We start from the raw sequence: 12,843 nt of genomic DNA on the forward strand, positions 1-12,843 counted from the left end.
AGAAATAAACAAGTTTCAATACCTACGAGTGCTCGTTATTTATACGCAAAACAGTATATATATTCTATAACAACTATAAAATGGACAGCGGTAACATTATTTCACGGAATAGATTTTCCAGACTCTCCTGATGAGCCATGTGTGAAACTCTGTTTAGACTTTCAGCTGTTCAGTCATCGAGGCAGAACGTCTCAGCACCATTTCGCTCCTCAGAGCTTCTTATCTACATCTGCCGTCCTAGTGCCACCACCGGACGCCAGAGCGCTCCGACTCATCACGCAGACGCAGGCCGTCGTCACTTCCGCCGTCCCGTTGACCAACTTGGCCGAATCCTGCTTCCGGTACGCTACCATCAGCGTCTCCTTGACCTCCAGACAGCGGTAGTCCCCCAGTTTGCTGCACAGACTGTCCAAGCACTTGCACTTCACGTTCGGTATCTCCGACGGTATCCTGTCGGGGTCTCTGTCGACGCTCCTCGTGAACGTACACGTCGCCCTATCCCCGACGTTGTCAGAGTACGGCGCGACGTCACAGTCCTTCGAGGAAGTTTTCACGGGGGTGTCCGGAGTGGTCCAGTGAAAAGGCTGGAGAACACGAAGCGATCCACTGACTTTCTCGTAGGACTGGAGATACGACGAAGTGACGTAGTAGAAAAACGTCGCACAGATACACCATATCCGGAGCGACATTGTTCCCTCTAAACCTGGTGGAGCGGGACGGCAGAATGGAGAAGCTTCCACCGGTCCAGACGCTTTTTATCGAGTCGACACGCGTAACAACGAGACGCCTTTACCGCGATAGACCGGACGTTGCGAGGGAACGAGCGAAGTCACGGCCGAAGCGTAACGCACGTTGGAGATTGCGAGCCAAACGAGGGTATATCCTGGTTTTGACGAGAGGAACGCAAAGCGCATATGTAGTAAACATGAACGAAGATAGCAGGGGAGGGGAGATTGCCAGAGAAACCTTTTTAGTTCTTGTTTGTCTCCGGGAAAACCCTCCGATTGAGGAGAGCGAGTACAGCGCATAGGAAACAGGTAGAGACACTCCCACGCAGGACGTCTTATTATAGCAGATGCTGTTTAAATTACCGAGAGTGAGCGACGTTGACTTCCCCTACTTGATTTGGAAAATCACTCTACGCTGGATAGAGGTAACGTAGTGGCGCTTGCTTACTTGCTTAGTCGTGGGGTGACTGACTTTGATTCTTAGTAATTGAACCTTAAAGGGGCACTGAAGTGATTTCTTAAAAAAAGGTAATTTTTGATCTCATTTTGTTTAAGAGGTGTTAGCTTCCACATATACCAAGTCCTATATTACAAAACTGCCTATTCATCTCAGGGCAATAGAAAAACGTGTGGACTTTTTTTTTTTTTTTCGCGGACTACATTGCGTGGAATAATGAAATCCCTACAACACGCGCAGATTTCGAATGATTTCGTTATAACTTGTTTCGAAGAGAGTCTGATAGGTACAGATTCGAATAAGACTCCTCTTTTTCTCCGCGGGCGAAGTCATCGCTTTCAACTCACTGACAAGCGCCCTTCGTCGACCACTTCACTCGGAAGAAAACTCTTCCCAAAGTTCAACGATCTCAAAATAGACATTAATGCTCCTTTAAAAAAAAAAAAAAAAGCGTTTAAAAACAAGCAATAAACTCGCAAGGAAGGACACAAAGAAGTCACTTAATTACCTGACAATTTAAGAAACGCGGGGCGTATCGAGTCCCGGGCTTTTTATTATAGCCCGGTGTTCATTGTATTGTGGCATCATCAGATAAGAATGCAGAAAAACAAATCACGAGCGAAAAATCGTAAACCATGATCTGTGCTTCTTAAGCTGTCATTTCATTTCATTTCATTTGTTTATTTTCCGTGCTCATGAACGGCGAGTATCCTAAGTAATGATGCACATAGTCAAAACGAGCACACACAACAAATCTAAGGCACTTGCAACAAATATTATCTAATATAGGGAACAGAAAATAGGTAACAGTCATTGAACGCCTAAACGCTTGAACACTTGAGTTGAAAATGTCAAAGCTGGTTGTACTGAACGCGTTATAAAACCGTTGGATGTGGTTCATGGGACCGGAAATGTTGATTTTTTAAACTGAGAAAGTAAGATTTACCCTCAAAAACACTCGCGGTACATATGTATTAATAGCTGATGTGAGGATTGGACAACCAATGCTACCATGAATGCATTTATACAAAAACATTAGATCGCGCTTAAGCCTTCTCGAGCTTAGTGTGGTAGAACCAGATCGTTGTAAAAGCCTGTTATACTCATCATAAGCACTGCGGCCAATGTAGCGATCATAAATACTACGTAAGAAACGTCTCTGCACGTTTTCGATTTTTGCCTGGTTTGCAATACCAAAACAATTCCAAACAACATAACTAAATTCAAGCTTGCCACGCACTAATAAAAAATACACAATGAATATACAAACTGACGAAGGGAATTTACGCGTTTTTCTCGAAATAACACCTAGCGTCCGTTAGGCAGCATTTTTGTTGTTGGAAATATGTTCTTTGAATGACAATGGTTGAATCAATGTATATACTCTTAAATCTCTTGTGCATTCAACCCTACGCAGATGTAGGTTCTCAAGATAGTAACAAAAACTTACGATTTCCAATTTCTTAGAAAAGGACATAGCTACAGTTTTTTTAGGATTTAGTGTTAACAGGATGCTACAACACCCATGGTGCACAGCAGTAACATCCTCGAGTAGCATTCCACAGCCATAGATGGATGACACCTGCCTAAACAATTTGATGTCAGCATATATAAAAATATGTGAATGGCTTGTTAAACCAGAGGTTCGGTCGAGTTGGTTGCTCGTGATGTACAGGAGGAACAGCGCACCCGCTGTTCCCCCTGTTTTTTTTTTCGGTCGCGCACCAGTCACCTAGCTGTGTTTGGAGATTTGTGTTTGTCCTTTGTCCCCCTTGTTCCCCTTCTCCAGGGATTACTATCGTCGTTCCTGTCCAGCTAGCTTATACCTTTGCATTTAATTGCATTATAAATATAACAATCACGCAACTTCCTAGCGTATTTTTCTGAGACGTGATTAAAGTGACTGACCTGTGACGATGTAAGCTCCTCGTGCTGTAAACGACTTCATTTTCGCGGGCTTCAATAGTTCGCAAATTTCGAGAATACGGTATCTCCGGGCAGAAAATTTTGCGATGAGGAGTCGTGTGCTGTGGTTTCCTTACCATAGAGTAATATATTCGTGGGACCTATTTTTCGCAGAAATATTTCAGTTGAGAATATCGCGGAAATATCTCGTTCTCAAAAATGAAGTTGTTTGCAGTGGTCCGGTACGCTCGTTTGCCCCCCCCCCCCCCCCCCCCCCCCCCCCCCCCAAATCCTTTGTGGGGCCTGACGGGCGAACCCCCTTCAACTCACGAACCCACGCAGCTTTTATATCAAGGTCGAACTTCTCCGAAGGAAACCGAAAAAGTTTCGCCCCCTCCCCCGGCCGGCGCCGATTCCGTCATCCAAACGTAACACAGCGCTTTGGCATTGCTCAATAACAACCGAGAATCACACGTCGCCGCTCGCGTCAAGCAAAATGGCAGCCTTGTTTTTCAAGACAGCTTAATCCGGCCTGACAACGCCCTCGAACCGGAAAGCCGGAGAAGGGTGGATTAAGATAAAGTGCGAAATACTTTCGATCAAATGTATTTGCAAGATTGAAAATTACTACAAAAAGTAATCGAAATACAGTGTCTTTTTATAAAGGATGCTGAACCGAAATCTGGATTGCACAAAACACGGCGGCAAACGCGTGCAACCGGGTGCTACAAACACCAAAGAATCACTGATACAGCGACATCTCGAACGGATGTCCGTAATTTCTAAAAAAGAAGGCGCATTTGACAGATATATGTTGACGCCTTGTTTCTCCGAGAAGAGTCGAGAAGAAGAGAGAACGGCCTCGCATCTTCTCCGCCACGCCGTTTTGAGGTGGCGAAACGAGATTGCGTGATACCGTCTTCTATTGTGGCGACAATCTTTGGTATGGGCGGCTTTGTCGTCGTCTCAAGCGCCCATTCCTGAGCTCAAGCGTCGTCTCAAGCGTCCGTTCCTGAGCTCAAGCGCCCAGGAACGGGTCCGACAGAAAACGGTCAGCATTCTGTCGAAAATTCCTTTGCGTCAACAATACAACATATCAAGAGAAGAGTCGACAGCACTTCGGCAGCTAAGAGATGACACAAAAATTGTGCTTTTACCGGCGGACAAGGGTAACTCGACGGTCGTCCTAGATCGGGAAGACTACGAACGAAAGGTGAAGGATCTTCTGGACAGCTCGGCTTATCAGAAACTCAAAAAGGACCCCACCACACAAGTTCAGACAAATCTGAACAAACTTCTGGCGGGAATTTTCAAAAAACATCCAGAATCAAAGAACCTTTACCTACGGCTCATATGCCGAAATGGTTCTGCTCCTGGATTCAATGGACTCCCTAAGATCCACAAGCCAAATGTTCCCCTCCGGCCTATCGTGGATTTTACAACGTCACCGCTTCGGGCGCTATCCAACTACCTCCATCGCACCCTTTCCCCTCTCGTCGGAAGAACGACAACTAACGTACGAAACGCCGGTCATTTCGTGGAGCTCGTTTCAGAACTCAAGGTCACCACCGAGGACAGTCTAGTGTCATTCGATGTAATTTCACTGTTCACAAGCGTTCCAGTGCCCCTGGCTGTAGCCACAGCCAGGAACGCTCTCGAAAAGGAGAAAGACCTGAACGAAAGAACCTGCCTTAGCGTGGATGAAATATGCTGCCTCCTTGAATTCTGCCTTCACAGCACCTACTTCAGCTTCCAAGGAGAGTTCTTCAGCCAGACCAGCGGAACCGCAATGGGAGCTTCTATTTCGGTTACTACGGCAAACCTGCCGATGGAAGCAATCGAACAAAGGGCGCTGCACTCATTTCCGGCTAGCCCCAAAGTGTTCCTACGGTACGTCGATGATTGCTTTTGTATCCTAAAAACATCAGAGGTGGACAACTTTTTAGCTCACCTCAACTCCATCGAGCCGGCCATCCAGTTTACATTAGAGCTTGAAAAAAACGACACCTTGCCGTTTCTGGACGTGCTTGTCAAGCGAGTAGGTGAAGACATGGAGTTCACTGTATACAGGAAGCCGACCCACACTGGACGTTACCTTCGGTTTGACTCATACCACCCTTCGAGTCACAAGGCGTCGGTGGTTGCGACCCTGTTGTCCAGAGCTCGGAACATCTGCTCCTCAAAGAAAGATAAAGAAAGTGAAGAACAGGCTGTCATCGCCGACCTCAAAAAGAATGGCTACACCAACAGCTTCATCAGCCGTGTTGCCCGTCGTCTTGGTCGCAGTCTCGAGCACCCACAGAATAGCACGCAGTCCCGCCCTAACATCCGCGTCTGTGTACCTTATATAAAGGGAACTAGCGAAACTCTGGCTCGTACGCTGGCCAAAGAAGGTATTCAGGTGGCTCACAAACCTGTTTCGACACTTGGGCGCCTAATGCCTCGTCCGAAAGACCGTCCAGCGAGAGAAAAAGTGAAAGCCGCTTACAACTCCCTGTAACGCCGAATTAGAGCGCAGCTCTTGAGGAGGAGGAGGGAAGGGCACTGGGGGGGTTAAACTAAACAGGGGGGTCACGTGACCTTGGGGGTCACGTGACCCCCAATGCCGATGATGTCATCACTGACGTCGCTGATGACGTCATCAGTGACGATGACGATGCGGGTACCGATGACGTCATTAGTGACGTCACTGCTGACTTCACCAGTGATGATGACGATGACGATGCGAATGTCGGTGACGTCATCAGTGACGTCGCTGATGACGTCATCAGTGATGATGACGATGACGATGCGGATGCCGGTGACGACATCAGTGACGTCACTGATGTCGTCACCGATGACGATGACGATGACGATGGGGATGTCGGTAACGTCATCAGTGATGATGACGATGACGATGCGGATGCCGGTGCCGGTGACGTCATCAGTGATGATGACGATGACGATGTGGATGCCGGTGACGTCATCAGTGATGATGACGATGTGAATGTCGGTAACGTCATCAGTGATCATGACGATGACGATGCGGATGCCGGTGCCGGTGACGTCATCAGTGATGATGACGATGACGATGTGGATGCCGGTGACGTCATCAGTGATGATCACGATGCCGATGTGGATGCCGATGACGTCATCAGTGATGATGACGATGACGATGTGGATGCCGGTGTCGTCATCAGTGATGATGACGATGACGATGTGGATGCCGGTGACGTCATCAGTGATGATGACGTCATCGGTGATGACGATGACGATGTGGATGCCGGTGACGTCATCAGTGACTATGACGTCATCGGGGGTCACGCGACATCGGCGGGGGTCACGTGACCTCGGGGGGTCACGTGACCTCGAGGAGGGGGTCACGTGACCTCAGGGGAGTCACGTGACTTTGGGGGGTCACGTGACCTCGGGGGGTCACGTGCCCCCCACGAGGTCACGTGACCCCGGTGGGGGGCTCGCGCGGTGCATTATGGGACATTTCCCATGATGCATCGCGCGGTTACGCCGACGGCGACGCCGACGGCGACGGCGACGGCGACGCCGCTCAAGCCGGAAACGGGCCCCTAAGAGCTGCGCTCTAAAAAAACAAGGCATTGTGTACCAGATTCCCTGTGCTGAGTGTTCCGCTTCATACGTCGGCGAAACAAAAAACCTCAAGGAAAGAGTCCGCCAACATAAGAATGACGTACGGAAATTTGATCGAGAGCGTAGCGCTGTTGCGGAACACTGCGAGGACAATGACCACCGCATCGACTTTGAAAATACCCGAATCCTGGATGTAGAAACCAACTGGCGGCAACGACTCTTTATTGAGTCATGGCGCATACAGACCACACCAGAAAATATTAATCGATCCTCCGGCACCTTGCCCTCAGCATACGTCAGTGGACTACGACACTTAGAGAAAACACCAAAGAAACAGGCCCCTACCATAGAGGAAAACGAAGATGCTGATCCTCGTTTGTAAATAACCAACTTCGAAGAAAACGAAGGTACCGCACCTGGTTTGAAAACTAACCACCGTAAAAAACGAAGATACTGCGCTACATTCACCGCAAAAGAAAAGAAAGAAGCTGCTTCTCCTTTAAATAGCCCCCCTGAAGAAGGTGCCGAGCCGGCACCGAAACGTTGGGACCCTACGATTTTTAGGGATTGGTTGGCGTTTGCCCTTTATTCATTTATAAAATTTAGCCATATTCCAGGTAAAAACGCATGTGGGTTTATTGAACATCGAAATGCAATCTCGGTCTCTCTTCAATCTACTTTACATACGGAAAGGACGCAAACATTTTTATCGCAAAAAAAAAAAAAAAACAGTTCAAGCTGTGACTCTGATGACATGCAAATAGGTCCGATAAGATATGTAATATATTTCATACCTCCCCGCTTGACGTATACCTTTTTTTTTTATCTGTGCATGCCGTGAGGGTCAGCGTTTTGTATAGAAAGAGTGATAAGAACGGATATGGGTAACTACAGGCCCATTTCAATTTCATCGCTATTCTCGAAAGGCATTGAATAAATTCTGCGTTCGCGTCTGGTAAAATTGTCATAAAACATAGGATATAGTTCTATCACAGTTCGGTTCTCGTAAATGCCGATCTACAGAGCTTGCATTTTTAAAACAAAAATAATAAATTTTGCGAAGTTTCGAGGATAGAAAATGTCACTTGGAATTTTTATTGACGTCAGCAAAGAATTTTATCACGTAAACCACAGTCTATTTATAAGAAAGCTAAAAATGTATATTTTTCGTGAACATACCTCAGCATTAATCGCGTCATATCTTGCTCATCGTACCCATTCGTTCTTATAAACAGCTACTGCTCTGATGTGAAACCGATCTTATTTGGAGTTTAACTGGGAAATATATTGGAACCATTTCTGTTTAACTTAAATGTCAACAATATCGGAATTCTGAACAAAAATATAAATATAGAATTTATGCTGATGATAGGAATTTATTGTTTTCAGGCAGCTGCTGTCTTGAACAAGTAATTAGTGCAAATAAAACTCTTAAAGACGTTGTTACATGGAGTTGTTCTATAATGCTTCGTAAATTAATGATAACTAAACAAAAGCAATTTTATTTCGCCCTAAAACAATAAATATAACACAATTAGTCCTATTGTCTTAAATTAAGAAATACATTTTTTTCCTGTTTTAAGACACTTGGTGTCATTTTCCCAAATTGAATGAGATGGGATGAACATGTAAATTATATTTTGGTAAAACTGTCACGCGTTGTTAGTGCTATATACCGACACCGCGTCATATCTTACCACAAAATTTGAAATTACTAATTACTAATTTATTATTTCGTTATCATAAATTATTGCCATGTAGTCTGAGGGCATACCACAAATACCAATTTAAATAAATTTTTGTCATGCAGAAAAAAATTCTAAGAACCATCTGTAATGTATCATATGACCATCCTAGCGAACCTCTTTTTAAGGGCTTGGGTATGATACCTGTGAATTTTGTGCATAACAATTGACTGTGCGTGACATATAAATGATACGTACAAAAAGTTCACAGTTTTTTTAATTTGCGTTCTTAACATCAAGAGTGACAACTTAATTATCTCGAAGCACGGAGTACTACTGGAAGCTCGAAAATGACAAAACAACGTAGGGTGAGCAAATGTTGTCAAGTGCATTTCCTAAATTACTTAGCTATATTGAAAGCCAAAACACCTATTTTCCTATTTCATCAGTACTAGATGTCGGATCATTTTTTTCTTTAAATGTGACTTTACAGTAAATGCATAATAATAACCATTGAAACCTTGTTTGTAATAAACATGTTACTTTTTTCGTGTGCACTCAACTATACTTTTCCTGTATATATTTTCCGTGTGTGCAGTATTTTTTGCTTTATAATCATCTTTGAACTATTTAATTATTACTTTTTGTGCTGCGTTGTCATGCGTTTTTTCGTGTTTATTTTTCTGTATCACTGTTGTACTGATATACCACCCCATGCCGGTGCGATTTCAACTCAGGTCGAAGTGGGCAGGGGTGGAGATTGAACCCAGGATCCCTGGGTTTTGTAGCGAGAGCTTCCGCTCCAAGCGCTCTTACCTGGCTGATCGCAACATACCTAGAAAATCTACCGGAGTTACCTTTTAACGCACCTGCCTTGCGTTAAAGGGTAACTCGGGTAGATTTTTTTGATTTTGGGGTTACGACTATTTTTTGTGAAGGAAATGTCTCTGAATAACGAGAAGTATTTTTTTTCTTCTCAATGTCGTGTGTAGTTTTGTATGTATTTGGTATCAATGTTTTGTTACGGGGGTCTCCGGCGAAACCGAAGCTACTGGCTCGAGCATGATGGCAACTATGGTAATCGGCTGCATGGCCATCGTGTGACGTAAGTTTCCTTTTGCACCTCAAAACAATCAACTGACCTAGTCGCAAGAGCAGTTCCCATAAGTCAGGTAAGACGCTACGGCTGTTTACTGTTTTGGTTCGTAGATATCAAACATCTGTAGAAAGTATTAAACGAGCCATGAAACGATTTTTCCACTTTCCCTAAATACTGCTCAGAATCACTTCTCAGCGCTTATAACTGAATAAACTTGCTTTAGTTTTTTTCTAGGCAATGACAGTCGCCAAAGAAATTATAAAAATATTACCATCGTTCATCCCCTCAACTCGGAGACAGAACAAGCGGCAACGTGGTCTGGTGCTTTTCATATGCCGCCAACGTTAATGATACCCACGCATACCCACGCGCTGAAGTTGGCAAAATAGAGAACTCGTGCTGAGCTCCAGGCATTGTTAGGGTTCAGCTACTCTCATCTCCGCAGTGGTTGGACACGAGCCACTACCCGAGTGTTCGCCGAGACGTAGTTCTCGTGTACACTCCATGAGCCGCGGTCGACTGTCCTAAGGGGGGGGGGGGGGGATTTCTATCCCACAATTACGTCATCAAGCTTGGAGAAAGCAAGCCCCCGCAATTCCCCACCCAGATCCTTCTCCTCCCGCCCTGCTTGCATTCCCTACGTGCACAACACATCCCATCGTTTGAGTGCGCTTGCACGCAAATTCGACACCAGGGTCCTTTTCACGTGCAAATTCAAATTGGGTGGAATGTGCAAGCGCGTCAACAATCCCGAAACTCCGCCCTCCTGCACTAAAAAACACGCCCAGTGCTTCCGCTCCTGCGCGCGAGAGAAAGTGTACACGATCCCTCTTTCGTGCGGAGCGGAGTACATCGGTCAAACGGGCCGATGTATCAACGACCGTCTCCGTGAACACGCGAGGGAGATCACGAGCCCGCCCGAAGATTCCGTGCATCCGGTTGTTGTCCACGCAAAAAAATGTTCCTCCTGCACACCCCATTTCACCCAAACAAAAATCATAGGTGGACACCGATCTCGATTCGGAAGAGAAATAATAGAATCCGTAAGTATCAAGTCGGCGACAACAAACCTTTCCAGCCCTTCCCTTTCCCTCTCGGAGAGAGAGATTAGCTTCCTGCGAGGGAGGGGAGCCCCCCAGCATACGCGGCACTAGAACTTAAAGGTTTGGGAAAACAGTGGCAAACAAAAACAACCCCGGAAAGCCGCCCTCTGTTCTTACTTCTTCTCGCCTTCTGTTTTCGCCTGACCCTCTGGTGCTCCGGTCCGTCTTGAGCCTTCCCCGGGGAATTCCGATGACACCCCCCCCCCCTCCCCCCGCTCTCCGCCGCGCCCCCGACGGCACGAAGCCACGCGAGGTGTCATCTACGAGAGAGGCGACACGGACCAGACCACGCCGTGAACCAGACTCCCGACCGCCCGCTGTGTTCGCCCCCGCAACGGTCTCCCTGTGTTTCTTAGACCTCCCCTCATCCCCCTCCCCCCTTTCCCCATCGCCTCCCCAAGTCGAGCTCTGAGCGGCGAGCCGCCCCAGTAAATCTGTAGTTGCAAGTCGAAAGCTGTGTCGTCTGTTTCGTCCTCTTGTGTGTTTCTTTCGTTTTAATTCAATGTAGATTACCAACACGCTCAAGTCTATAATCCTCTGTTATCCTCGCAATTTCACCCCCACAAAGAAGCTTCTGAATCAGTGGCGATCCGTATGAGTATAGACTTTTTCTGTGTACTATCGTCCCCAGCCACCTAATAGGCGTATCCGGTATGGGCGACGAAACAATACTAAAACGTTTCAACCTGTAACTAGTAAAAAAATAAGGGGGAGGCAAAACGATACTGTGTGACGGTTACGCTTATATCCTAAATGTATTCTACTGACTTGGCAACGGCAAACCAATGTTTTCGCCCGTACTGGAAGTGACGACAATTCAAGATGGCGGCGCCCTCAAAAAAAGGTTCTAAACACCTTTTCCACAAGGGCGCAGCCATCTTGAATGTCGTCACTTCTGGTATGCGGTAAAACATTGTTTTGATCTCTCCACGCCGCTGGAAGGTGCTTACGAAAAACGCGTGATTGTCAGAAATTTTTGTTTTGCCTCACCTGTACTTTCTCGCATATTCGAGGTTGAAATGTTTTATTATTTTTCCGTCCCGCATACCAGACACGCAACTCAAGCGACCGAGAACAACAGGAAGCAGAAAATGTCCATATCCTTGGGACAAGCTAGCACCAGTACGTACGACTTGGCAAAGTCATGAACACCCAACCTGATATCGTTTTATTACCCCTTTATTACACCTTCATAAAGTTGTCGGCAGAAAAGCGAGTTTGCCGCGATGAACGCAGGCTCAGAACGAGCTCCCACTTATCTTCTGAGAAGAACTACAATTTTATATGTGTGCAATGTCCGTTGCAGAAGCGTTGTGAAAGCTAATCGTAATATCGCGCATGAGCAGGAACTGCCTCAACTATGGCCGCCAGTGAATGACTCCTTTTCCCATTCTTCTCAGGTACATCCTAAAACGTAGAGGTGACAGGGGACAACCCCGCCCGAGTCCTCTTTTTATTTCTGCCGACTCTGCTATTTCTGCTTCTGATGTTATAACAACCTTATTATTTGTGTATACCTGTTATAAAAGCCTAATTGAATGCGCATCTAAACCATACTATATCAGCTGTACCCAGAGTTTTTCCTGGCTCACATTGTCGTACGCCACTTTAATGTCTAAAAATGCTCTCCATAACGGTATTTTTACTCATCCGTGCAACTTCTATACATTGATTGATGACCAATAAGTTATCATCTAATCTTCTATTTCTTCAGAATCCCTCCTGTAGCTCACCTAAAATGTTTTCTGCCCACTCTACCATTCTTCTTCTCCTGCATCGCTTGTATGTACAGGACCAAAGTGTTATTCGGCGGTATGATGTTACGTAATCCTTATTTTTCTGGCCTTCATATAATCATCTCATTCTGCTTAGTTTTCAATCGTTGGGTACCTCTCCCCTGTCATTATTTTATCAGTTGCCTCTCTTAACTTTGATTTGCTTTTTGTTCTTAGCGTCTTGACTAGTCTCATTCCTGCCATCTGGGTCTGTCGCCGTTCCAGCAGGTGCTTTACTTTCTGCTGTGTCCCATTCCTACCGTTGTCGTCTCAGCTGCCTCGTTAGTGTTCTCGTATTGTGCTGTCTTGCTGTTTTTATTCTATCTAATTTCGTTCGGTTTAAGTTCAGCGAATATTTCCCCTGACGGTTCGTCTAATTAATTCACTTCTCTCCTCGCCCTCTACACTTATCCCCTCGTGTGTGGTCGATGAGCAATGGAACCCTTCTGTTTTTCTCCCCTGTGCATTGATGTGCTGTGAGAACCTTTTGCTGCATTCCTATTATT

General features: G+C 45.9%; 1 protein-coding gene across 1 annotated transcript; it reads right to left on the bottom strand.

Moving 5' to 3' along the window:
- Positions 1-23: 23 nt before the first annotated feature.
- LOC115317177 lies at positions 24-855 on the bottom strand. Its single transcript, XM_042286776.1, has one exon. The coding sequence runs from the start codon at positions 687-689 to the stop codon at positions 210-212; it is 480 nt and encodes a 159-aa protein (XP_042142710.1). The 5' UTR covers positions 690-855; the 3' UTR covers positions 24-209.
- Positions 856-12,843: the final 11,988 nt, after the last annotated feature.

This window comes from Ixodes scapularis, unplaced genomic scaffold (assembly GCF_016920785.2).
Source record: "Ixodes scapularis isolate PalLabHiFi unplaced genomic scaffold, ASM1692078v2 PGA_scaffold8__174_contigs__length_109621045, whole genome shotgun sequence".
NCBI lineage: Eukaryota > Metazoa > Arthropoda > Arachnida > Ixodida > Ixodidae > Ixodes > Ixodes scapularis.

Coding starts and splice junctions, on each gene's coding strand:
- LOC115317177 (XM_042286776.1), bottom strand. CDS start 689: ATGTCGCTCCGGATATGGTGTATCTGTGCGACGTTTTTCTACTACGTC.